Raw genomic sequence first — 27,679 nt, 5'->3', positions numbered from 1 at the left:
ATTCTTCTCTGGAATCTCCACTTGGTCAGGAGATTTCTTTCCATAGGCCCTCTTCCCATGTGCCAACTCATATGCCTTAATGAAAGATGTGAAATGCCTTGCAATTTTCAGGCTGTTATATAAATGGAAATTGTTCAATGGACATAATTGTTCAATCGATTCTTAAAATTGCAAGGTCTGCTTAAACATTTTCTGTGAATTTGAAGGTCACAGCTTTAGATGATGTTTCTTGACCATGGAGCAGGAGAGCACCATTAAGGGTTGCAGAAATAACTAGCTGGAAGAGTTTATTTCTTGCCTCTCAGCTGGTATTTCCAAGAGAGGGCTGCGCTGTTGAGGATGCTGTCTTTCAGGTAAGGCAAGACCCACCTCTCCACTCAAGTTGTCAGTGGCAATTTTGTAGACTACTTTGAGGAACCTGATGCCAAACTGTTCTGGCAGTCTGTATTAATCTCTTGACCAAGATCATAAGAATGACATTCTGTTTTCTGTGGTTTATGGCAGCATCACGTGACTCCTCCATCATGTTAAAACTGGGATCGACTTAGGAGTGATGGTGTCGCGTTCACAATCGTGTATGTCCCTGTCCCCATTGGCACTCTAAGGGTTCAAAGCTTTGACAGCACTTCCAAACACACCTCTGCCATTTCGAGGACAAAGTGCAAGGGAGCACTGCTATCTGCAGGCCCTCCCCCTCCCCGGGCAAGTCGCTCACTGTCTTGACTGGGAGAGGTGTTGTTCGGTATTTCATCTTTATTGGGTCTGAATCCTGGGAAACAACCTCCCTGCTCAGGCATACTGTGGGAACACCTTCCACCAGATATCTTGCAGCCTTCACAAAGTCATCTCATCACTACCTTTAAGGGCAATTAGGAATTGGCAATAAATGCTGGACTGACCAAAGGTGCCCAGGTTCTGAAACAGTGGTCTTAATAATTGCTGCTCCTAGAGAGTAGAGTGAATCTGAATCAGCAGAAGAGACTGCTTCACTGAATTTTTTTTCAGAGACACTGATAATGGATTTTTGTATAACAGGGAATGAAGGTTCGTGGGGCTAAGTTAAAAACATGGAAATGCTGGAGGAACTCTGTAGGTCTTGCAGCCTCCATAGGTGATAAAGATAGATTTCTGATATTTTGGGACAGATCAGCCATGACCTTATTGAATGGCAGAGCAGGCTTGATGGGCCAAATGGACTTCTACTGCTCCTAGTTGTGCTGTTCTTTACCTTTCTGTGCTCAAGTCCTGAAGTGAGTGTGGCTTCCCAGCTGAGGCTGATATTAACACACCAGTTCTTCTGATGCCTCTTGCTTCCCATTCAACTGTGGAGTTGTTGGTTGTGTGTCACTGGGTGGGAACAGGTAAGAGTTGAAACAGAAGGATAATGATTCTTATGAGTACCAGCTATTAAATTAGTCTCTGGTATTCTGCCCCAGTGCAAGGCCAAGACTGAACCTAAGGTTCCTTACTGACAATTGGGTGGTGTGAATGCTGGTTATTTTAGTTCCAGCGTCTGCAAAGGATGCCATCAAGTCATACTTTAACACTTGTTAGCAGTTTGGGAGGGGTATGTTAACAAGTAAGAAGCTTTTGAAAAAAAAACATATTTTGCTGGTTTTAAACATACCAATCACACTTGAAGAGAATAATTGAACAATGCTTTTAAAATGCAGTGGGCATAAGGATGTTGGGACAAAATACTGAAGATATCTAGGAATTGAGAATTTACCCAAGCAATCCTTAAAAACAAGGGAATTTCCTTTATCTCAGCCTTTTGAAGTTGCATTAATTTGGAGTAGTACACTGTTGCCAGATGACAAGTGGCTTCTATTACACCTCTGGCAATTCTGACAATTTCCCCTGGGCGTTGGTTACATTGAAGGTTGTGTTGCCTGCATGAGGGTCTGTGGGGAGATTTGATTCTTCCCAGGACAATGGCTCGTGTGCATGTGGGGAAAGGAACAGCATCCACTTCTGGATCAGGATCTGGTTTGAAGAATTCATTCCCTCCTTCCCTCCCAGAATGTTTGTGAGCAGAGAACCAATTCACCAGGACCATCAATGGGTTGTAATATTGTTTATTCTTTAATGCTTCTTGTAGTTATGCTACTAGTCCAGATCACTGAATGCAGAAACTGCCGTATATCTTTATATATTTTCAATTTTTTTGGAATACTTTATTTAATCAACATATATAGGATTATAATAACAAATTGTAGTAAATAAACCATAATACAACATTAACAAATATATGCTGATACTAAAACCAAAAACTAAAAAAATCCTCCCTCCCCCCAAACCTAATCTTCTTTCTTTGGCTTGGCTTCGCGGACGAAGATTTATGGAGGGGGTAAAAAGTCCACGTCAGCTGCAGGCTCGTTTGTGGCTGACCAGTCCGATGCGGGACAGGCAGACACGATTGCAGCGGTTGCAAGGGAAAATTGGTTGGTTGGGGTTGGGTGTTGGGTTTTTCCTCCTTTGCCTTTTGTCAGTGAGGTGGGCTCTGCGGTCTTCTTCAAAGGAGGCTGCTGCCCGCCAAACTGTGAGGCGCCAAGATGCACGGTTTGAGGCGTTATCAGCCCACTGGCGGTGGTCAATGTGGCAGGCACCAAGAGATTTCTTTAGGCAGTCCTTGTACCTTTTCTTTGGTGCACCTCTGTCACGGTGGCCAGTGGAGAGCTCGCCATATAATACGATCTTGGGAAGGCGATGGTCCTCCATTCTGGAGACGTGACCCATCCAGCGCAGCTGGATCTTCAGCAGCGTGGACTCTAATCTAATCCCATAACTAAAATACATAATATCAATACTGCATGATAATTAATTCAGATTGCATCAGATGACACTCAAGGATCCCAGAAATACTATAAAATTGTTATTCTTTCAGGAAAAACTTCACTGGTCAGGAGAATTTTTTAAAAAATTATGATTTTAACCTCATAATTCTAGCATATGGGCTCCAAATATGTAGAAATAAGGGATATTTACCCCACAAATTATGTATTTTTTTCTAAAGGAACACAACTTTGAATCTCAGCATGCCATTTATCTAATGTTAATGAAACATCAGATTTCCATGCTATTACTAAAGCTAACTTAAATTTTAATTGAGAATTTAACAATAAATTTGGAGGTAACATTGTCAACATTTCCCAACAACAATAATTCAGGATTTAATGGAAAAATCACTCGTTACTCATTGCAAAAATTTGCTAACCAAAACCCAGAAAAAATTAACCTTCAAACGAGACCATGTGGAATAAAAGAAAGTTCCAATTTCTTTTCCACATCTAAAACATTGGTTTGACAAATTTGATCTCCATCTACTCAGTTTCTGAGGTGTAATATACAATTGATGTAAAAAAAATTATGATGGAGTAATCTATAATCTTACATTAATGGTGTCAGACATAACTTCCTTACAAAAATCTTGCCAATCTTGCTGATCTATTATGTCTAGATCTTGTTTCCATTTTTCTTTTGAATTAAACAGACCTACTTTAGGTGTTTGTTCTTGCAACAAAATATACGCAATTGAAATAAATTTTTTAGTCATTCCATCAACTATAATTTGCTCCAAATTTGAAAGATCTTTTAAAACCATTTCTGATCCTAATTTTTCCTCTTAAATAAGCTCTCAACTCAAAATAACATATTGCGAGGAATATCATTTAATTATTTGATCAAAAAGACATCAATCTAGCATCAAAACAATCTCCCAGTTTTAAAATTCTTTATTATTCCATATACTAAAAAAATTTTTGAAAAATTTAATAAACCATTAATTAATGGAGTTTTTAATGAAAGAAGATTTCCATCAATTTCTAACTTAACTTTATTCCAAATATTAAGCAAATGTTTTAATATTGGAGCATCTTTATAAATTGTTATAGATTTTGGCTCCCATTTATAAATAAACTCCTCTGATATAGTTTGTCCTCGTTTAATTCAATGTCCATCCAAGATGTTTGGAATCTATTATCGGATAGATCATCAAGAACTATAGATAAGTCAAAGGCAGCTAAAATATTGTTATCTTTAATGAAAGATTTATATATTTTCTGCACTGCGGAATCTGCAGGCAGTGCTGAGGAAACTCCTCCAATGTCATCTACTTGTGGGGAAATCTCGATTGAGTCTAGCACTTTCCGAAATAGCTCATTTAAGTTGGCTTTAGTTAGCTAAAGTTAGCTTTAGTAATAGCATGGAAATCTGATGTTTCATTAACATTAGATAGATGGCATGCTGAGATTCAAAGTTGTGTTCCTTTAGAAAAAAATTTAACAAACATGGAAACTAGAAATCTTAATTGTGCTGCCTTGTAATAATTTTCAAAATTAGGAAGTTGTAGTCCTCTTTTTCATATTTCTATGTTAACTTTTCTAATGACTTTCTTACCATTTTCCCTTTCCAGAGAAATTTCCTAACTAGTTTATTTAAATCTTGAAAAAAAATTTTTGGTATAGATATAGGTAAAGTTTGAAATAAATATTAAATTCTTGGAAAAATACTCATTTTAATACAATTGACACTCCCATTTAATGTAATTGGTAAATTTACCCATCTCTTTAAGTCTTCATCTAGCTTTTTAAATATTGGAATATAATTTAATTTCTATACATTTTTCAAATTACTATCAATAAGTATACCTGAGTATCTTGTCTGTCCATTTAAATTGAGCTTCTTGTCAATATTGTGAATAGTCTTCTTTTACCAATTCTATTACTTCACTTTTACCCCCTATTTATTTTATTCCCATATTCTAACAACTGGATTAAAGTCTTGGTAATGAGAATTGTGGTTGAGTTAAATAAACTAATACATAATCAGCAAATAAACAAATTTTATGTTCAGTCTGATTTATCTCAAACCCTTTCAACAGTTGGTCATCTTGAACTTTTTGTGCGAGAGGTTCTATTGTGAAAGCAAACAAAGCTGGTGATAAAGGACATCCCTGCCTACTAAACCTAGTTAAATTAAAAGTTATCTGTCCATTTGTTGTTACCTTAGCTTTAGGATTTCTATGTAATGCCTTAATCCAATTTACAAAATTTACACCAAAGTCAAATTTACTTCGAACCTTAAATTTAAAAAATCCCATTCTAACCCATCAAAAGCTTTCTCTGCATCTAAAGCCACTATAACACTTAAATCTTATTTCTTCTTGTACTTAATAACCTTACTATATTTTCCGAAGTTTGTCTATTTTTAACAAAACCCATCTTGTCCATATTTATCAATTCAGGAAGATGCTCATTAATCCTATGCTAACATTTTTTCTATAATTTTGTAATCAACATTCAATAAAGATATAGGTCTCTATAAAGCTGGATTTAATGAATCTCTATCTTTATAAGGAATAACTAATTATCGGCGTGGAAAACGTTTTTGGAAGACAATGTTGTTCAAAAGCTTGTTCTATTTCTTTCATAAATAATGGAATCAATAAGTCTTTAAATTCTTTATAAATCTCAACTGGAGATTTATTGTTTTGTAAACTACTAAGTGCATCATAAACCTCTTGTTCAGTAAAAGGACTATCCAAATCATCCTTACCTTCTTGAATTAAGTTTGGTCATAACAATTGTGAGAAATATTCATCTATAGCCTCCTCATCATGTAATGATACAGAGATATATACCTTTTCATAATATTTCTTAAATACATCATTAATTCTTTGTGGCTTGTATGTCACTGCATTATTATTCTGTTGTATTACATTAATTGTTCTAGAGGGTTTTCTGCTTTTAATTGCCAAGCTAAAACTTTGTGATTATTTCTCCTAATTCATAGTATTTCTGCTTAAACTGTAATATCATTTCCTCTGTTCTATATGTTAACATTGTATTATATTGTAATTTTTTATTGACTAAACTTCTATATTTATCCTCAGATGATTTTAGAATTTCCTTTTCCAATTATGTTGTTTCTTTTTCCAATTTATCTATATCCTTCATATATTCCTTTTTAAGTTTTGAAGAATAAATTGTAATTTGTCCTCTTAAATAAGCTTTCAACACATCCCAAATTATAAGCATATCTTCTGTTGAATGTAAATTAGTATCACAAAACAATTGTATATGTTGTCTTATAAAGAAACAAAAATCTGGTCTTTTCAATAATAAAGAATTTAATTTCCACCTATAGACTGAGTGTTTTTCAACGAATTCTAATTCAATCAATAGTGGAGAATGATCAGATAATATTCTTGTTTTATCATCAACATTTATAACTCTTGATTGATTTTGAGCAGAAAGCCCAAAAAAAGTTAATTCTAGAATATGTGTCAAATCTACTAGAATTTAAAAAAAAAATCCCTATCCTTGGGCTGCATCCTTATCCATATATCAATTAAATTAAGATATTTTCTTTTTCTGTATAATAATTTTTTATAATATTTTATTTTGAGTAAATGTAATGTTTTTTGGATTGCAGACAATGTCCAGAATAATTTGTGGGAATTCTTCCTGGATAGGAGTGATAGGGATTTTTTTAAAGGTGTATAGATAAAAACAACGAGTAAAGCAGTTAAGGTTTTGAGTTTTAATATTAACGAGCCCCCTAAAAAGATTTTTATCTTATATTAAGAAATTAGGAGTAGATATTGCATTTTTACAGGAGACTCATTTTATCATAAATGAATATTTTAAATTTAAAAGATATTTGGTAGGATAGTTAGTTTTCTCTACACTTAATTCTAAAGCTAGAGGAGTGGGAATTTTATTTAAGAAATTTTTACCAGTTAAAATTAAGTGTAATCACAGATTGGGTGGGAAGGGATGTAATGGTAAATTGTCAGCTATTTTCTGAGGAATGAACTTTATTAAATCTTTATTCACCTAATACAGATGATCAAAAATTTATTCAAGATGCATTTAGTCAATGTGCATGAAAATGCTTTAGTAGGTGGTGATTTTAATTTTTGTTTGGAACCTATATAGGATAGATCATCAAGAACTATAGATAAGTCAAAGGCAGCAAAAATATTTTTATCTTTAATGAAAGATTTATATATTTTCTGCACTGCGGAATCTGCAGGCAGTGCTGAGGAAACTCCTCCAATGTCATCTACTTGTGGGGAAATCTCGATTGAGTCTAGCACTTCTCTAAATAGCAGTGTAGATCTCTGATGTGGTGAGATGTTGCCCAAGCACTGCTTCATTGTAAAAGCCTTTCTGATGTTCCCTTGTTCCCACATTATTGTTGAGAACTGTGAATTTTATCAAAGTTTCTGCCAAAGAAATTAACAACTTTCATTGTACTCCTCGGCATCGGTTGGGCCAAATGTAGATTGAGAGGCTGTTCTGCCTGTGAGTCAAAGCTGCAAATTCCTGTAGCTCATCGTTTGCTTGAAATTCCACCATCTGCCATCTTTATGGTTCTCTGCCAAAGGAACATTTCAGGATTCTGACCTTTTTTGATAACCTGGTACAATGGCATTGAAGTTTGGTTGTGCATGTTGATTGAAATGCAGTTGTGAATCTGAATGTATGTAGAAAGGGCCACACAATACCACAGAAAACTACCAGCATTAGGAAAATCTGTGGGAGATCTTTGTTCTCTGCCCAGACTAAAGGCTAACACCTCTTTGATGAATTTTATTTGAAGAAATGTGGATGTAGACCTTTTATAGATCTTCCTGCTACACATGGTTTAATTTTTAAAAATTAAATGTAAAAAAAAGCATTTAAATTTTAAAATTAATTAATTTAATAATCAGATAAATTAATTATTAATTTTTAATAATATTGCTCTGTTTGCTAGGAACTATCTCTGGTTTAAATTGCACCGTTTATAGTTGCTGTGTGACAGCAACGAGCCTGTATGTGTTTGTGAAGTGTGCAATGATGTATCAAAACATTAAATTTGGACAATTGAATAAGTTGAAGGATTGTTCTGATTGGTAGCACATTTATTTTGTAGTTTAAAGAAAAATTGAGACCTGTTTTAGACTGATCACTTTAAACTCAGCAAATATTTATTTCCTCCTTCTGTGGGGTGAGGGGACTCCATGTGTTGCACTTGACAATTGAAACACAGCCATCGATAGTGGATGGAGGTACACTGGTTGCAGATGTGACAATGTATAGTGAGGATCGATTGCCATCTTGTCAGTGTATCAGATCCTGAAGGAGCATGTTGACAAGGAGTGAGGTTCAACAACTTTCAGCTGTTCATTGTCCAAACAGGTTGACTGGTCCCAGCACAAATTTTTGAAGATGAGCAATGTTGCTGGTCCTGTTTTCCCTCACCCACACTGATTGTTATTGGTGAAGATATTAGAAAAATACATTGGGTCAACATTGCATGATTTTGGTTTGCAATAAAATGTTCTCCCTTGAAGAACAGGACAATGATGTATTTTGCATGCTTAGAAAACAATTGGGAGGAATGAGAAGTGCTTAAGTTCTCAATCAGGATAATATTTGTTTGGCAGATGTTTTTGGAGAAAGCATAATGCTGCAAATATGGTCTGGATATATCTTCAGACATAGAAACAGAACTGACATTGAGAAGTTATTGGATCATTCACCTGAAGTATGAATGCTCACAGATGTTAGCTGTCTTTGAATTCATCCACCACTCTCCTCAAGTGATGGAATAGGGCTTGGGTAAGAATGGCAGGGTTCAGAGGGAAGGCTTCGCCTGGAGGAAATAAATAATCGGAAGGCAGGAACATCCACAAAATCTGGGGGAAAAAATCTGTCAGTCAGCATGATGATGACCTTGACATTGGAAATGAAAACTGTCCAATACACATCAATGGTTCTATTGTGGAAGGCACGAAGTTTCTTGGAGTACAGATCTTGGATCCACGGTAGCTCCTCATGAGTCAGCGAGGCGCAGAAGTGCTTAAGGAGGTTGAGGAGGGCAAAACTACTGGCTCACATCTTGACAGACTTTTACAGGAACACAGATGAGGCTACATCATTGTATGGTATAGTAGCTGCAAAGTATCAGTCCAGAAATCATTGCAGAGGATTGTCAAAACGGCCAAGAAGACCACTGGGGCGTCCCATCCCTCTATTGATGGCATTCACTGGGAGTGTTGTTTAAATAGGGTTGAAAGAATTCTTTCCATCCCTTTCCATCCAGAATACAAAATCTTTGACCACTACCATCAGGAAGGAGGTACAGGAGCATCAAAATCAGGACTGCCTGGTGGGAAATATTTTCTTCCCACAGGCTGTGAGATTGATGAACAGTATCCTGTAACTGAGTAAATCTCCCAAAATATGTATATCTGAGATTATTATGTGCCATGTATTATGTGTGTCTGTATGTGCACTGTGGTCTGGAGAAATGTTGTCAGATTGTATATGAACAGTCAGATAATAATAAAATTGAACTTGGTATTAATGATGTTTCTCTTCATCTTTCCCAGTGGAACCTGATTTGTAAATCCTCATGGAAAGTCCACATTGCAAGGTTTTCGTTGCTGGTTGGATTGATTATTGGTTACTTGGTAACAGGATGCTTAGCAGACTGGTAAGTGCAATGGTTTTGTGTTTTATAATTAGTTGAATACAAGTTCTATTTGGGCAGTTCTGCAAATACCAAGCAAATTGGCAGAGTTTGTTTGATAAATTGAGGTAATTTTGTTGTTGGGTATACTTTTTTGCCTCTGCTCATGAGAAAATATATTTTATATTGAGGCCAAAAGATGAACTGTTCGGAAAAGAGAAATTGATGTGGTGACTTTGTTTTAAAATTGGTTTTGCTGTTTTGAGTTTAATTATTTTAAAAAATGAAAGCATTTTTATGTTGCCTTTCTGACCATCTGTCCATGTTTGCTTCCCAGGGTCGGCCGACTGCTGGTGCTAGTCATCTCAGTTTTCTTTGTCTTGGTCTTTGGACTGATGGTAGCTCTCTCTGTTAATGTGACCATGTTCAGCACACTGAGATTCTTTGAGGGGTTTTCCCTCGCAGGAGTGTTTCTCGCTCTCTACGTCACACGTGAGTTATTCTCTCTTGATATAGTAGCTTTGTTGGGTGGGTTATGTTCTTGGGCACCTCTAAATCTGAAAATGCTACTATAAATGTACCATTTACCATGTTCAGAACTCGAATCTTTGTCCCTTGTTCTTTTACATCAATTCGGTGCTGATAAAGGTACATTATTGAAATAGAGCATCTAAGTACAACTTTCCAAATATGTCTTTTGTCCTTAGTAATCCTGGAATTGTAACAACACAGAAAGAGGCCATTCAGCTTAGCAAATCTGTGCTGTCTCTGCAAGAGCGATGCGGCTAGTCTCACTGCCTGTCGTTTTCCAATTCTTTTCAGATACTCACCCAGCTCCCTTTCGAATACCAGCATTACATTTACCCCCATTACTGCCCTTGATAGTGCATTCTGGGCCTTTATCATTTACTGCTTAAAAGTTTCTTATCGGTTTTATTTCTTTTGCCATTCTCAATTACTGAAATTTTGAACTCCTTTTACCGGTGAAAATAGTTCCTATCTATTATCTGTGCCAGTGGAGGCATTGAGTAGCGCTAAACCACCCCTTTCCATTCCAACCCCATCAATAAAGTACTTCATCTCTGGAATCATTTTGTACATCTCTTCTGCACCCTCTCTGTGTTGATGTTAGAATTGATTGCCAAATCAATCCTCTATGTAGATTCATTCTGACTTCCTTACTCTTAGGTCTGTTTGTGAAACCCAGGATTATGTGTCTTTCACCATTTTCTCAATCTCCCCTGGTGCTCTTTATAAACTATGAACATATAACCCCAGTTATCTGTGTTCTTGTATTCCTTGGCTCATGTTATCTGACTTTAGTTCACCCTTCCTGACGTAGTGTAACATTTCACATTTTTCAGGATTGGGAAGCTTTGAGAATATGTGGTCAGGCCGTTTCAATGTTTTTTGGAAATTTGGAGATTATTCTTTGTACAGACAAGGCACATCTTAATGTACTGTACTAGGAAATGCAATAACACTGATGCTGACCACTGAGGAACTTTACTCCAGTTTAATACTTGTTAATGTCCTATACTGGATGCCATAGCCCCTTTTTATTCCATGGTCTTCAATCTTGACAACAAACCTATTATGTGGCACTTCTTAGGTAGGCATGTAGATGTAAGAAAAATAGTGTTATGGGTATAAGGTAGAGAAGGTTTAGATTGTTGAGTAGGTTTACATTGGTCGGCACCAACATCACGGGCCTGTGCTGTACTGTTCAATGCTCATCAAGTGCCCTGTGAAAGTGGATGAAAACCACAAAGTACATTTCTCTCATCGGCCTTTTCTGTTACTTCATTTAAAAAAGAACACTTACAAATAAATTGAATGCAAGCTTCCTGTGGAGAAGTGTGCCTTTGGTAACTTGATCACAGTTGTCCAAAGTACTGCTAGTTCTCTTCCTGATCATTGTTTCCAGAACATTCCCCGTTACTGAGGTTAATGTGTCGACACTAGGGATTAATGCACAAGAATGAAATGTTCCAATTTTCTAGTCCTTATCCATCCCCTATGCTTACTGGAGCAGGGTATGGTTTGGCCAAATTAGTCACATGACTATTGGTGATAGATTTTTAGGACAGCTAATTATCAGGAAAGGTTGCTTCAAACATGAGACTATGAAATAAGGAAAGGCAACATGAACAGTATTTTGCATCTGGCAACTTGTGATAACTATTAATCGTCCCTATGACTCCACATCATTGATTCAAAGGTGAAAGTTCAGCTAGGTGGAGTCACCTCGCAATTCCAGCCTGTCCTGACCTCTGGGGTTATCTGAGCAGAGTTTGCATGTTCTCCCTGTAAGTTCCTGCAAGGATTCCTATCTCCTCCTGCATTCCAAAGGTTGGCTAGGTTAAGTGTAGGTGGGTGGGCAGGAGAATTTGGAGATGTGGGGGAAGCAGTGGGTGGGGAGTAAATTTATGTGAGGGAGAATGGGCAAAGCCTCAAGTAAAATGTAGTTCAGGGGACTGCAATATGCAAGTTCATTTTCTTTGCTCAATGAGGCAACAGGTGAGGTAACCTATTTTCTGTGACTTGGCAAGTTCCTCCGAATCAGAATATGAAGAGTTAAGTCTCAGACTGGAATTTTGAGCACATGAACTAGCTCGTTCATTTTCTGTGACTTGGCAAGTTCCTCCGAATCAGAAAGTCAAGAGTTAAGTCTCAGACTGGAGTTTTGAGCACATGAACTAGCTTGTTCCTTTGGATGAGTGGTTAAACCTGCTTGCTGCTTTGGGTGGATGCTGAAGGTTTCATGATGGTCTGGGTGGCATTTATGATTCATCCATCCATGGAAAGGATCTATGACTGTGAATGGGAGTGGCTTTCTGGAAATTCTGAGTATTCCAATTATTTCAATTTTATTGTCATGTGCTCCAAGGTGCAGTGAAAAGAATTGTTTGTGGGATATCCCAGACATAAGACCATGTGGAAGTGCAGATATACAAGGAGAAATCAGTTGGTAAAGAAACTGACGTCGTAACTATATTAGTGTGAGGCTCATTTAGTAGTCTGCTGACAAATGGAAATAAATTGTGCTTGAATCTGGTGGTGTGTGATCTTACACTAGTGAATCATCTTCCTAGAGCATGTGACTAGTATTTGGAAATACTTGATATTTTTGTTAATTTTTTTCAAAAATTATACATAGTAACATTTTAAATATACAATATATTAAACTTTTTCTCACAAATACACAAACAGAAATAAAAAACAGTCCCCCTCTCCCTTCCATACATACAGATCCGTTCACTATACAGTTGGTATAGGTATACAGCTGTTCATTTCCACAGTCCATCATGTTATAAGTAGAGAGGAGTTGGACTTCCAAGTGATCATGATACATTTTTTCGGTACTGCCAGTGCTATTCTTATAAATGAGATTTGATATTTGGTCAATTTTTCTGCTTATTTCCATGAAATTACCTAATAGTTATAGCTCCAGGTCATCCGTGAAGGCCACTCCTGTTATCCTAATTAAATGGCCTTACCTTCACACATGACCATGTGGCATGTAAAAAAAAAAGTTCCTGTCTCAGTCCCACATCTGAAACACATCTCTGAAATTTCGGCTTTCAACCTGTGTTACAAGCCCAGAGGACCCCAAAACCCAGCAGCAATAGATATTTACCAAGACAAATGGTTGCTTAAACAAAAGTTGCTTTTAATTATCTTTAAACATGAAAACAGGATCAAACTCTAACATTACTATTAACTTGCTTAATCTAACTTAACCCCCCCCTTCTAATTCTAAGCAGACGTGTATGTAATGTGTGTGTAAGTTTAGAAAAGTTCTTTAATTCACAGTCATTCCTCCAAGTTCACTGGTTGCAGGCAGTTCTTACACTTTGCACAGAATTTAACTTTTATGAAGTTCACCAGGCTTTGGTGTTTGAAAGTTAAATGATTACCACTAAGGAAGGTTCTTGTCGGTTTTCAGAGAGAGATTTGTTTTTCACTGGACACTCTCAAAACTGATTGCTTTTAATCAGTCACATCAATGTCTTGCCGAAGAAACTTGCCCCATCAGGGTTTTCCAGATGATAACTTTTTCAGGTCACTACAGACTTCCTTTTGGTTTCCCTTATTTCAAGTGAAACATTAGGCAGCCAGTCATCTCCTTTTGTATGGATCACAAGGGCTTTGACCAGGCTGAATTAAGCACTCACAACCTGCCTTCAAAATTTTTCTTTTCACAAGCTTGCCAGCTTGTCCTGTTCCAGACCCTGCTGCTTCTGAACTGAATTCTCCCTCCCTCCCTCAAACCTGTTTGGCTCTCTCTGCTTACAAAACCACAGGGCCCTCCTAGAATAGCAACCTCTACTCAGATAGACTGCATCTCTGAACCAAATTCTCCAAGTTCTTTCATCTGTGGCTTTTCAAAACAACAATTCATTAGTGAAGCCCCTTGGTTCCTTCCCAAAGCTTTTACAAAGGCATTCGGAGCCGGCCTCTCTCGCTTGAGCAGAGCTCCAGTATTTTAAATGAGAATTGTTTTGAAATATTTGTATGTGACCTATTAAAAAAAACTGCCACACTTTATCTCCCAAAATCATATCTATATACAATATGGAACACAACATATTCTGTCATATCTGTGTAATTTTTATAGGGTAAGATATAATTGGTGTAAAAAAATTTATACTGAACCAGTCCATATCTTGCATTTATAATTGATGTTATGCTGTCCTTATACCAACCTGACCAGCTTTTTTTTCTGAAATCACCACACCAAAGTCCGACTCTCATCTTTTTCTTGACCTCTGCAATCTTGGTTTTGCACCTTTGCTCTGGAGAGCATAGTACATTTTTGTTATAAATTTGGATGTATATCCCCATCCAAAGAGTTTGTTCAGTTTCACTAATTTCAGATGGGGAAAAAAACGAAGAAGATCCCATTGTGTTTTAATTGTTCAAAGGACATGGGTTCCTTCTGTGTAATAGTCCTTAATAAATATTATACCTTTGTCATACCACAAATTTAATATTGCCCATGTTCATAGGCAATTACACATTTTTAACACAATGGTGCTTTTATTGATATCCCTACTTTTTTTTCTATATATTCATTAATTTCTTGCCACGTTCTAATCAGATGTATTAGAATGGGGTTATCTGTAGATTTCTTCAGTGATTTGAAACTCCATTCATAGATAAAGTTCTTTGCATCCCCCCTCCTCCATTGAGCACATTCCCATTTGAACCCAAGACAGGGAATTGTCTTCAGTGAAGAAGGCTGCGAGTAATCTAGCCTGTGCAGCGAGATAATATTTTTTGAAATTTGGAAGTCTCAAGTCCTCTCAGACTGTAGTCCCATATCAGTTTTCCCAATGAAATTCTTGGTACCTTATTATTCCATAGTAACTGTCTAATATAGTTGTTTAATAGCTTAAAGAAGTTTATAGGTAACGAAATAGGCAGCGATTGGAAAAAGGTATTGTTTGATGCAGTTAACCCTTCCCACCAAAAGTTGAATCTTGTAGACTTATTTCATTATTAAATGTTGACTATAAGATTGTAATGAAGGTTTTAGTAAATAGATTGGTGAAATACTTAACAATTTTGATTCATTTAGATCAAGCTGGATTTATTAAAAATTATTATTCTGAAGATAATTTTGTAAAATTGATCTTTTTGATTCATATTTCTTGGGAAGAATCAAACCTACCTATGGTGTATTATTAGATGCTGAAAAAGCATTTGATAGAGTAGAATGGAGTTTTTCCATTTAAACTCTTGGAAACGTTTAAATTTGGATCTATTTATATAAAAATCTTATTACTAGAGTTGTGAAAAATGGGCAGATGTCTTTGCCATTTGTACTCGGAAGATCTACTAGACAAGGTTGCCCATTGTCACCAACTTTTTTTGCATTAGTTATTGAACCTTTGGCATAATTGATAAAGCAAATGATAATATTAAGGGAATTTTTTTTAAAATTTTTTTTATTTTTCACACCATAAATCACATTAGTCATGATACACACTTTTTCCTTTTCACACATATACAGTGACATTTTCTCCCCCCCTCCCTCCTCCCAACCCACCCCCCCACCCTCCCATCCCATCCATTTAAGGTATACAATCTAGGATACATTAAACCAGTCAGACAATGTTGTCACTCAACAAAAATAAACCAGAAATTCTACAGAGTCCATTCTTTTCTTTCCTTCTCCTTCCATCAACTTAGGTAATGATTGTCCCTGGTAGGTTTTCGCTATTGTATTTAATGTAAGGCTCCCATATTTGTTCGAATATTTCCATATTATTTCTTAAACTATATGTTATTTTATCTAATGGAATACATTTATTCATTTCTATATACCATTGTTGTATTTTCAAATTATCTTCCAATTTCCAGGTTGACATAATATATTTTTTTGCTACGGCTAGAGCTATCTTAACAAATCTTTTTTGTGCATCCTCCAAATCAATTCCAAATTCTTTGTTTTTTATGTTACTTAGGAGGAAGATCTCTGGATTCTTTGGTATATTTTTTTCTGTTATTTTATTTAATATCTGATTGAGATCTTCCCAAAATTTTTCTACTTTCTCACATGTCCAGATTGCATGAATTGTTGTTCCCATTTCTTTTTTACATCGAAAACATCTATCAGATACTGTTGGGTCCCATTTATTTAACTTTTGAGGTGTAATGTATAGTCTGTGTATCCAGTTATATTGTATCGTACGTAGCCTTGTATTTATTGTATTTCTCATCGTTCTAGAACATAATTTCTCCCATGTTTCCTTTTTTATCTTTATATTTAAATCTTGTTCCCATTTTTGTTTAGTTTTACCATTTGTTTCCTCATTCTCCTTTTCTTGCAGTTTAATATACATATTTGTTATAAATCTTTTGATTATCATTGTATCTGTAATCACATATTCAAGGTTATTTGCCTCTGGCAAACTCAAACTGCTTCCTAATTTATCCTTCAAGTAGGATCTCAATTGGTAATATGCCAGCGCTGTATCTTGAGTTATATTGTACTTATCTTTCATTTGTTCAAAGGATAATAATCTATTTCCTGAAAAACAATTTTCTATTCTTTTAATCCCTTTTTTTTCCCCATTCTCTAAAGGAAAGGTTATCTATTGTAAAAGGGAGTAACTTGTTTTGCGTCAATATTAGTTTTGGTAATTGATAATTTGTTTTATTTCTTTCTACATTAATCTTCTTCCAAATATTGAGGAGATGATGTAATACTGGAGAACTTCTATGTTGTACCAATTTTTCATCCCATTTATATAATATGTGTTCAGGTATCTTTTCCCCTATTTTATCTAATTCTAATCTCGTCCAGTCTGGTTTTTCCCTTGTTTGATAAAAATCTGATAGGTATCTTAATTGTGCGGCTCTATAATAATTTTTAAAGTTTGGCAGTTGTAAGCCTCCTTGTTTATACCATTCTGTTAATTTATCTAGTGCTATCCTCGGTTTCCCCCCTCTCCATAAAAATTTCCTTATTATTTTCTTCAACTCCTTAAAGAATTTTTCTGTCAGTTGTATTAGCAATGCCTGGAATAAGTATAATATCCTTGGAAAAATGTTCATTTTAATACAGTTTATCATTCCTATTAGTGTTAGTGGCAAATCTTTCCAATGCTCTAAATCGTCCTGTAATTTTTTCATTAGTGGATAATAATTGAGTTTATATAGTTGGCCGAGATTTTTGTTTATTTGTACACCTAGGTATCTTATTGCCTGCATTTGCCATCTAAATGGAGATTCCTTCTTAAATTTTGAGAAATCCACATTATTCATAGGCATTGCTTCACTTTTATTTACGTTTATCTTGTAACCCGACACTTCTCCATATTCCTTCAATTTCTTATAATTCTTTTATTGATAGTTCTGGTTCTGTTAAGTACACTATAACATCATCCGCAAATAGACTGATTTTATATTCCTTGTCTTTTATTTTTATTCCTTTTATATTATTATCTATTCTTATCAATTCTGCTAGTGGTTTCATAGCTAACGCAAACAATAAAGGTGATAGTGGGCATCCCTGCCGCGTTGACCTGCTTAAGTTAAATTGCTTTGATACATGTCCATTTACTGTCACTTTCGCTAACGGTCCCTAAAATAATGCTTTAATCCAATTAATATACTTCTCCGGAAAATTGAATTTCTGCAATACTTTGAACAAATAATTCCATTCTACTCTGTCAAAGACCTTCTCTGCGTCTAAAGCAACTGCTACTGTAGGTGCTTTATTTCCTTCTACTGCATGAATTAAGTTAATAAATTTACAAATATTGTCTGTTGTGCGTCTTTTTTTGATAAATCCAGTTTGGTCTAAATTTACCATTTTTGGTACATGTTCTGCTAATCTGTTTGCTAATAGTTTAGCTATTATCTTATAATCTGTGTTTAGTAAAGATATTTGTCTATATGACGCTGGTGAGAGTGGATCTTTCCCTTGCTTTAGTATTACTGTAATTATTGCTGTTTTACATGAATCTGGTAAGCTTTGTGTTTCATCAATCTGGTTGATTACATCCAGGAGGGGCGGAATTAATAAGTCTTTAAATGTTTTGTAGAATTCTATTGGGAATCCATCCTCTCCTGGTGTCTTATTATTTGGTAATTTTTTTTATTATCTCTTGTATTTCTACTATTCCAAATGGTTCTGTTAATTTATTTTGTTCCTCTATTTGTAGTTTTGGTAGTTCAATTTTAGTCAGAAATTCATCTATTTTCCCTTCTTTCCCTTCGTTTTCAGTTCGGTATAATTGTTCATAGAATTCTCTAAAGTTTTCCTTAATTTCTTTTGGATTATATGTAATTTGTTTGTCTTTTTTCCTTGATGCCAATACCATTTTCTTAGCTTGTTCTGTCTTAAGCTGCCATGCTAGGATTTTGTGCGTTTTTTCACCCAGTTCATAATATTTCTGTTTTGTCTTCATTATATTCTTCTCCACCTTATATGTTTGTAGTGTTTCATATTTTATTTTTTTATCCGCCAATTCTCTTCTTTTAGTTGTATCTTCCTTCATTGCTAATTTTTTTTCTATATTTACAATTTCCCTTTCCAACTGCTCTGTTTCCTGATTATAGTCCTTCTTCATCTTGGTTACATAACTTATTATTTACCCTCTAATGAATGCTTTCATTGCATCCCATAGTATAAACTTATCTTACACTGATTCCGTATTTATTTCAAAATACACTTTTATTTGTTTTTCAATAAATTCTCTAAAATCCTGCCTTTTAAGTAACATGGGGTTTAATCTCCATCTATACATTCTTGGAGGGATGTCCTCTAGCTTTACTGTCAATATTAAGGGTGAATGGTCCGATAGTATTCTAGCTTTATATTCTGTTTTTCTTACTCTATCTTGCATACTAGCTGATAACAAAAATAGGTCTATTCTTGAGTATGTTTTATGTCTAGCCGAGTAATATGAGTATTCCTTTTCTTTTGGGTGTTGTTTCCTCCATATATCCAAAAGTTTCATTTCTTCCATTGATTTAATTATAAATTTGGTTACTTTGTTCTTTCTGTTAATTTTTTTCCCAGTTTTATCCGTATTTGAATCCAAATTCAGGTTGAAATCCCCTCCTATTAATATGTTCCCTTGCGTATTTGCTACCTTCAAAAAGATATCTTGCATAAAATTTTGATCTTCTTCGTTAGGTGAATATACATTGAGTAGATTCCAAAACTCCGAATGTATCTGACATTTTATCATTACATATCTCCCTGCTGGATCTATTATTTCCTCTTCTATTTTAAATGGCACATTTTTACTAATTAATATAGCCATTCCTCTTGCTTTTGAATTATACGATGCTGCTGTTACATGTCCTACCCAATCTCTCTTTAATTTCTTGTGCTCCAATTCAGTTAAGTGTGTTTCTTGCACAAATGCTATATCAATTTTTTCTTTTTTCAGTAAATTTAGCAGTTTCTTCCTTTTAATTTGGTTATGTATTCCATTAATATTTAAAGTCATATAGTTCAACGTAGCCATTTTATACTTTGTTTATCTTCCCTTTCCGTTTTTCCATCATTACCTTTCCTCCTTTTCCATTTCTGTTTTCTTATTTTAAACCCTTTATAAGACAACATTCCTAAAACATCAAACATTTTCCTTATTCTCCTATTTAAAACTTCTTTAGCCCCAATCTCCCCTTCCCCTCCTGAGTTGTCCTTTATCCCTTGTCGGACAACCACATCTCCCCTCTCCATTTGGGTTTGCGAATTCACTCGCAAGCGTCAGCTGATTTTGCAGTGACCGCAACTCCTCCCCACCCTGCCCCCCCAGAAAAGATTTCACTTTTCATATGTAACAAAGGTCACTCTTTTAGTTCCCTCCTTATTCCCTCTATTCCATTTCCTTCCCTTATTAATTCTTGTCTATACTATCTATATTTTCCTCTAAATATGGATACATTCACGTATGCACATTATACATATACACACTTATACCTCTTTACCCACATACATATAAATCGTGGTCATTTTTACTCTCATTACACGTCTTCATCCCTCAGTCTATTTTGTAATTGTTCTGCAAATTTTCGTGCTTCTTCTGGATCCGAGAATAGTCTATTTTGTTGTCCTGGAATAAATATTTTCATTACCGCTGGATGCTTTAGTATAAATTTATACCCTTTCTTCCATAAAATCGCCTTTGCTGTATTGAACTCCTTTCTCTTCTTTAGGAGTTCAAAACTTATATCTGGATAAATGAAGATTTTTTGCCCTTTGTACTCCAGTGGCTTGTTGCCTTCTCTTACTTTTTCCATTGTCTTCTCCAGTACCTTTTCTCTTGTAGTATATCTTAGGAATTTTACTAAAATGGATCTTAGTTTTTGTTGTGGTTGTGGTTTAAAGGCCAATGCTCTATGTGCCCTTTCTATTTCCATTTCTTGCTGTAGTTCTGGACATCCTAGGAATCCAATCTTTTATAAACTCTCTCATATTCTTGCCTTCTTCATCTTCCTTAAGGCCCACTATCTTTATGTTATTTCTTCTGTTATAATTTTCCAGTATATCTATTTTCTGAGCTAACAGTTCTTGTGTCTCTATAACTTTTTTATTAGATTCCTCTAATTTCTTTTTTAAGTCTTCTACCTCCATTTCTACTGCTACTTCCCGCTCTTCCATCTTGTCCATTTTCTTTCCCATTTCTGTTAAGGTCATATCTATTTTATTCATTTTCTCTTCTCTGTTGTTTATTCTTCTTCTTAAATCATTAAATTCCTGTGTTTGCCATTCTTTAAATGACTCCATGTATTCTTTAATAAGAGAAAGTATATCCTTTATCTTGCCTTTCCCTTCTTCTTCTATTTCACTGTACTCTTCCTCTTCATCTTCTTCTTCCTCTGGGTTGGCCATCTGTTGTTTCTTTGTTGCCCTTTTCTTCTCTTTTTTCTTGTTTTCATTGTCTTCTGTGTTCTCCTCTTGCTGCAGGTGTTCTGCAGCTGTCGTTGCCGGCTGTGGAGATTGACTCCCCAGCTGGACCCCCCTCCCGTCGGTGTGTTTTTTTCATGCGCGGTTGCGCACTTTTACTCGGCTCAATGAGCCATTTTTGTAGTCCACTTTCTACCGACCTGAGGGAGCGGGTTTCTCTCTCCACCGCGGGCCTCTTCGAACAGGTAAGGCCTTCTCCTTCTTCCTCCGTTGTCTTCTCTTCCTCTCTTCTTACCGTTGATTTCGATTTTTCTTTTTTTGTCGCCATCTTCTTTCCACCTTTATACTCAGTTTTCTTTAACTTTTATTTCTGTTCCTTTGTGTTTTTCTTTGTTTTTTTGACTTTTCTGGAGAGGGCTGGAGTTCACCGTCCGGCCACTACTCCATCACGTGACTCCCCCTATATTAAGGGAATTAAAGTGAAATTTGATGAGTTTAAAGTTAATTTGTTTACAGATAATGTTTTGATAAATTCAGCAGAACCTCAGAAATCTTTTAAACAGTTATGATTGGAACAATATGGAGAAATATAGAGTTATAAAATTAATTTGGAAAAAAGTGAGATGATGTCATTGTCTGAGGAGGATTTATCCTTGTAAAGATATTGTTAAATTTAGATGGTCAGATCAAATTAAGTATTTGGGAGTTAAAGTAGATAAAAATTTTAATAATTTGTATGAATTAAATTATTAATCTTTGTTTTATAAAATTAAAAATGAATTAAATCAATGGAAAGATTTACCGATAATATTAATAGGTAAATTGTATCAAGATGAATGTTTTTCCGCGATTGCTTTTTTTAGTGTATTCCTTGTAAAGTTCCTAAAACATATTTAAAGATTTGAATTCTATTATAAGGAATTTTTTGGAAATATGAGATGGCAAGGGTGCCCTTACAAAAACTAACGTGAAAATATGAGTTAGGGAGAGGAGTCACATGATGGAGTAGTGGATGGTTGAGTAGAACCAGCCCTCTCCAGAGAAAAGAAAAAAAAGTTTGAAAAAACAGAGCTCAAATAATCATAAAATACATGAAAAGAAAGATAAAGTTACAGAGATGAGACAGAAGATGGCACCCAAATGAGAGAAAGTAAGAATAACAGAAAAGGGAAGAAGGAAAATCACTGGAGAAGAAAGATGGCTGCCTTACCTGTACATTGGAACAGGGACCCACCGTGGAGAGGAGTGGCCAGTCTCCGATTTTGGTGAGTCCCCGGAGGAGGGGTGTCCTCCTGACCGGTGAACTTCAAAATGGCTCTCAGAGTCAAGAAAAGTTGCGCAACTGCGCATGCACGAGGAGTTGCGCATGTAAAAGAAAAGGTTAAAACCTGTGGGAGGGGGCTCAGCTGAAGAGCGGCCAGCTGAGAGACACCCAGTATTGCGACATTCAGCTGGGCGAAGCAAGCAAGAAAGAAGTGGTGAGAAAGAGAATGAAGGGTAGGAAGAGGATGAGTGGCAACGGGGCGACTGGCAGGAGGACGACTTGTGGCAGGGGGCCCGGCGGCGGGGCGGGGGGGCCCATGGCGGGGCGGGGGGGCCCAGCGGCGGGGCCCAGCGGCGGGGCCCAGCGGCGGGGCCCAGCGGCGGGGCCCAGCGGGGGGGACCAGCGGGGGGGACCAGCGGGGGGGCCCAGCGGGGGGGGCCAGCGGGGGGGGGGGCCAGCGGGGGGGCCCAGCGGGGGGGGCCAGCGGGGGGCCCAGCAGCGGGGCCCAGGGGGGGGCCCCGCAGCGGGGCCCAGCAGCGGGGCGGGTGGGCCCAGCAAGGATATAGAAGCAGCTCATCAGAGAAGGATGAAGATACACAGATACAGAGAGGAGAAGAAGACGACACAGACATAGATACAGACACAGAAGAAGACCAAGACTTTCAAAGGAAAGTAGAAGGTAAAATAGAAGGACATAATTTAGATAAAGCCATTTTTGAAGAACAAATGAGGTCATTAAAAGAATGGCTATCATTAGAATTTAGTTCAATCAAAAGAAAAATGAAAAGAGCTGAAGACAAAATGCAAAGCTTAGAGTAGGGAAAAGAGTAGAAAATGTGGAGAACAGAGATCCATATTGGTAAAACTTCTAAGATATACAACAGGAGAGAACATACTGGAGCAGGCAAGAATGAAGGTTAGAGAAGACAATAAGCCATTGGAATATAAGGGACAAAAAATATTTTTTTTGCCCGGACATTAGCTTTGAACTTTTAAAGAAGAGGAAGGAATTCAACACGGCATAAACAATCTTATGGAAGAAAGGCTATAACCTTATATTAAGACATCCAGCAGTACTCAAAGTATTTATTCCTGGGGAACGGAATAGACTGTTCTTGGACCCAAAGAAAGCCCAAGAATTTGCTGAGCATTTGCAGGACAAGAGAAGAGAGGAGGAGGAGTGACAAGAAGAAAGACCGGCAAGAAAATATGTAAAAATCTAAAATAATGTGTATTGTTAAACAAAGATGGATAAGAGAAGGGGAAGAAGGGGAAAAAAAGAGAGAGCTTTGTTGTATGTATAGGAAAATAGTGTTCTGTGGGGGGCGTCTGGAGAATAATGGTCACTGCGAAATCGGTTAACGCTTGCGAGCAAGTTTGCAAACCAAATGGAAAGGGGAGTTGTAGTTGCCATCAAGGGACAAGGGGCAACCCAAGGAGGGTGGGGTTCATTTGGGGTGAAAGGGTTATTGCTTGTGGGGATTGTATGGATATTTCATGTCTTAAATGCATTGTCATTTATTGAGATTAAAAAGGAAAATTTAAAAAACAGTAATGAAAAAAAAGGGGATGGAGGTGGTGAAAATAAAGATATAAGATGGCCATATTGAACTATATGACTATAAACATTAATGGAATATATAACCAAATTTAAGTGTATCCCATTGGAAAAAATCGCATATAATTTAAAAGACAAAGTTACAATGTTTGAAATAACCTGGGAACCATATATGGAACATAACAGAAAGAGCAGGCCTCGGACCACCACCACCTAAAATGATAAGAAGATAAACACGATCAGATTTAATGTGAATAAGTAGATGATATGTCTTTTTTGTTTGTATTCCTTTTGTACAAACATTTTATATGTTCAATATTTACTGTTTTTGGAGGGGGGTGGGAAGGAAGGGAGGGATGGGGGAAAAAAGAGAAAATGTCACTGTGTATATTTAAAGAGATGCATCTGTAAATATATTGGTTAATGTGGTTCATAGTGTGATAAATAAAGAATTACAAAAAAAGTCATCATGCAATTAAACATGCAAAATTCAATAAAAGTTAATGTTTCTCCAAAAAAAAATGAGTTAGGGAGTTTACAGATTCCAAATTTTCAAAATTATTATAAAGCGACACAATTAAAATTTATTAATAGAAAATGTTTGATTTGGAAAAATAATTGGTATAGGCAAATTTTGAATTATCTCAGATTGGTGAGAAGATGGATCAATTGATTTATAAATGGAATTTTAAATTGCTATGTCATTATAAGTAACCTATTTTAATACAATTGGTGGAATTATAGAATGTGGTAAATGAAGAAATGGGTACACAAGGGAAAATTTCGGGTAAAACACCTTTGTATTGGAATAAACATTTCCCGTTTACGCTTAATAATCAGTTTTTGAAATGGGACCAAAAAGGAATTAAAACTGTACAAGATTGTTTTGAAACGGCTATTTTATTTTTTTTCAAAGAATGAAAGAGAAATATGAAATATTGTCAAATACTTTTTTTTGGTTATTATCAAGTTAGAGCTTTATTATTGGATAATTTTGATACTTATAGAAGGTGGGAAGAAGAGATTTATATCTTAAATGTATTTGCTATTGCAGAATAAAATGCGTAAGTTATATTTGCAAAAGTCTTGGTTAAATTGGGAAAAAGATTGAGGGATTGTGATTAATCAAGATGATTGGAGGAATTTGTGTAGAGATTGTATGACAAATTATTAATGTGAGATACAGATTAGTTCATTATAATTTTATGTATCAATTATATTTGATCCTGGAAAAATTCAAGAGATATAATTTATCTTCAGATAAATTATTGTTGCTTTTTCCAATGCCTTCAGCCTGTCTTTTGTTTTGTCCAGCTCAACCTCCGAACAAGTCATTCATTCACTCAAGTCTTCCACAACTTCTTTAATTTCTATTCCCTTCTCTGATATATCTCTCATCGCTGATTCCATATTCATAAAACGACTGCATAAAGTTTCCAACACGTTCAGGATGGAGGCTATATCTTGGGCCAACTCCCCAGCTCTGGATTCAGCCAGTCCCAAGGTCCCTGCTGAGTTACTCTTCATCAGGCTGCCACTTGATGTTCTTGCCTGAGCTGCCACTTTTTCAGTTTTGGTTTTGGTTGCCTTGGTTTTTTAGTACTTGTTTTATCAAATTTTAATGATAAAATACTGTTTTTTGAGCTTTTAAACTGTCTTTTTATTACTTTTTGTGGAGAGCTCTTTCAAAAAATTTCTGCTCATCTCGTTAGCATGGTCACACCCTGCAAGAATACTTGATTCAAATTGCCCTGGGCATGTTGATCACTGTGTGCCTCCTTTCCTTGTCTCCCCATCACTTACCAGTACAACTCCTTGTTTCTCTGTGAATTAGAAGATTATCTGGGCTGAAGTATGCTGGGTGTGAATGGCTTTTGCCATTGTGTTTCTATCAACTCAGTTAGATTTTCATGTTCTCTGCGCATTTCCTCCTAATTTTGTACTTTTGCCTTATTTCTGAATAGTGTTCTCATGCCAGAGAGAAATCCTCTAGATGTAGACCATAAGTGTTTTGGGAGCAGAGGAGAGATAGTTGGTCTAATGTGGCCGGGGTCGAAAGGGTTGGATAGGCAATAGTGGGTGTTGGAGAACCAGGGAGGGATGACAAATAGGCAGTTGACTGACAGTCAACATTCACCCATCTCTGGCCACCAAACTGCACTCTCCTCTGTCCACTCACTCCCACCGTGCCCACTTGATTACCAATGATCTCCCTGCCACACTCCCAGTCCTAATGAAGGGTTCTGGTTTGATACATTGGCCATTCTTTTTTTCCAGCTGGTGTTGCTCAACCCACTAAGTTTCTCCAGCAGATTTTTGTTTAAAGTTCCAGCATATGCGGACTCTCCTGTCTCCAGGAGTGTTCTGAAGTCTTGGAGAATGTTATTTCCATTCTCTCAGCCAAGCAGGAGCTTGTATTGCTTCCCAAATTCTAATGTTATTTTGGATGATGTGATGGGTACTGACTAGATGAGAAATGATGGTGGAAAATTTGCTTATCTCTCATGTCTGGCCCTGACCTATGCAAATTGGCATGTTTATAACATAACAACTGCACTTCCGGAGTGAGTCTTTGAAAGAGAAGTGTCTTATAATGCAGTGAGGGAGCTGATATTTTGGAAAATTAATGCAAATTATTTGTGAACTGAAGTTAACCCTTGGAAAGGTACAAAACCTAAAACAAATAATGATGTGTGTTCTCATCAAATAATGACAAGCTGATGGTCAAGGAAAAAACAAGTTTATTTTTTGAATGTTAAATAACCTTAGGATTGTGACAATGTAAGCACAATTACTGAGAAGGGCGTGGCTCCTCTCATCTACAGTGAACAGGATGCATGGGTTTTGTAGGATCTAATTTCCTGGTGTTATGGGAAAAGGTGTGAATGGCTTTTAGCATTGTGTTTCTAACAACTCAGTTAGATTTTCATGTTCTCTGCGCATTTTCCTCCTAATTTTGTACTTTTGCCTTATTTCTGAATCATGTTCTCATGCCAGAGGGAAATCCTCTAGATGTAGATCATAAGTGTTTTGGGAGCAGAGGAGAGATAGTTGGTCTAATGTGGCTAGGGTGGAAAGGGTTGGACAGGCAATAGTGGGTGTTGGAGAACGAGGGAGGAGTGAAGGATGACAAATGAAGGCTTTATCATGCAAAATCCAAAGTGGAGTGAGGAAAGGCAGAGAAGGAGCATGAACCTTGCTTTGCATAAAACTGGGAGGGCCAAGTTGAGGAAAAAAGGAAAAAAAAACCTTTAAAAAGGGCCTTTGTAAGACTGTTAGATTTTCTTCCTCTTGGATGATGGGCCATTTAACCTGCTTTTTCAATGGTTAATTTGTTTTTCCAAACCATCCCCATGTCAGACAATGCTTCTATTTGGATTAGGACCATATTCTCCAGGAATTCCCTTTGGCCTTTCACAACAGAAAGTAGGGAGGGGAGCTGTTTAAAGGGTTCTTCTGGGTTTTTTTTTGCTCACCTGCTATGCAAGTTCTGACTCCCACATAATATGGTAACACGGCTATTACTGCAGAGTATACAGAGACATCATGCAGGCAATAGAACAATACACAAAAGTGCTGGAAAAACTCAGCAAGTCATGCAGCATCTACAGGGAGCAAAGGAATATATCCAATGTTTTGGGCCTGAGTTTCATCATGATATGGCAGGCAAAAGAGCCCATCTTACAATGAAGAAAAAAACAGATTGGATGAGGGACAGAATGAATGCAAGTAGGCTTGTTCTACTGCAGTGAGGTGAGATAAGAACAAGAGGATATGGGTTAAAGGGTGAAAGGTGAAATGTTTAAGGGGAACTTCCTGCAGAGAGTGATGAAAGAATGGAATAAGTTGCAAGCTGAAGAAGTGAATGCAGACCTAATTTCAAGAGTACATGAATGGGAGGGATATGGAGGCCTGTGGACTGGGTGCATGCCATGCCCCTTCTATGCCCATTCAGGGTCTCTCCAAGCACCTTTCCATCGAGTGTCTCAACACAAGACACTGAGCATAGTCGTCA

At 36.5% G+C, this 27,679-nt stretch overlaps 1 protein-coding gene across 1 annotated transcript in view; it reads left to right on the top strand.

The window, feature by feature from the left end:
- Positions 1-27,679, top strand: part of LOC138751322 (solute carrier family 22 member 23-like) — a 129,609-nt gene that overhangs the window by 15,049 nt on the left and 86,881 nt on the right. The window contains exons 2-3 of the mRNA XM_069913480.1: positions 9,386-9,489; positions 9,803-9,957. Of these exons, the coding sequence (XP_069769581.1) occupies positions 9,386-9,489; positions 9,803-9,957 (259 nt within the window). The remainder of the gene's footprint in view (positions 1-9,385; positions 9,490-9,802; positions 9,958-27,679) is intronic.

The sequence above is a fragment of the Narcine bancroftii genome, chromosome 1 (assembly GCF_036971445.1).
Source record: "Narcine bancroftii isolate sNarBan1 chromosome 1, sNarBan1.hap1, whole genome shotgun sequence".
Classification (NCBI taxonomy): domain Eukaryota; kingdom Metazoa; phylum Chordata; class Chondrichthyes; order Torpediniformes; family Narcinidae; genus Narcine; species Narcine bancroftii.
The sequence above is the reverse complement of the archived record's forward strand: the minus strand, read 5'-3'. Positions and strand labels throughout refer to the sequence as shown.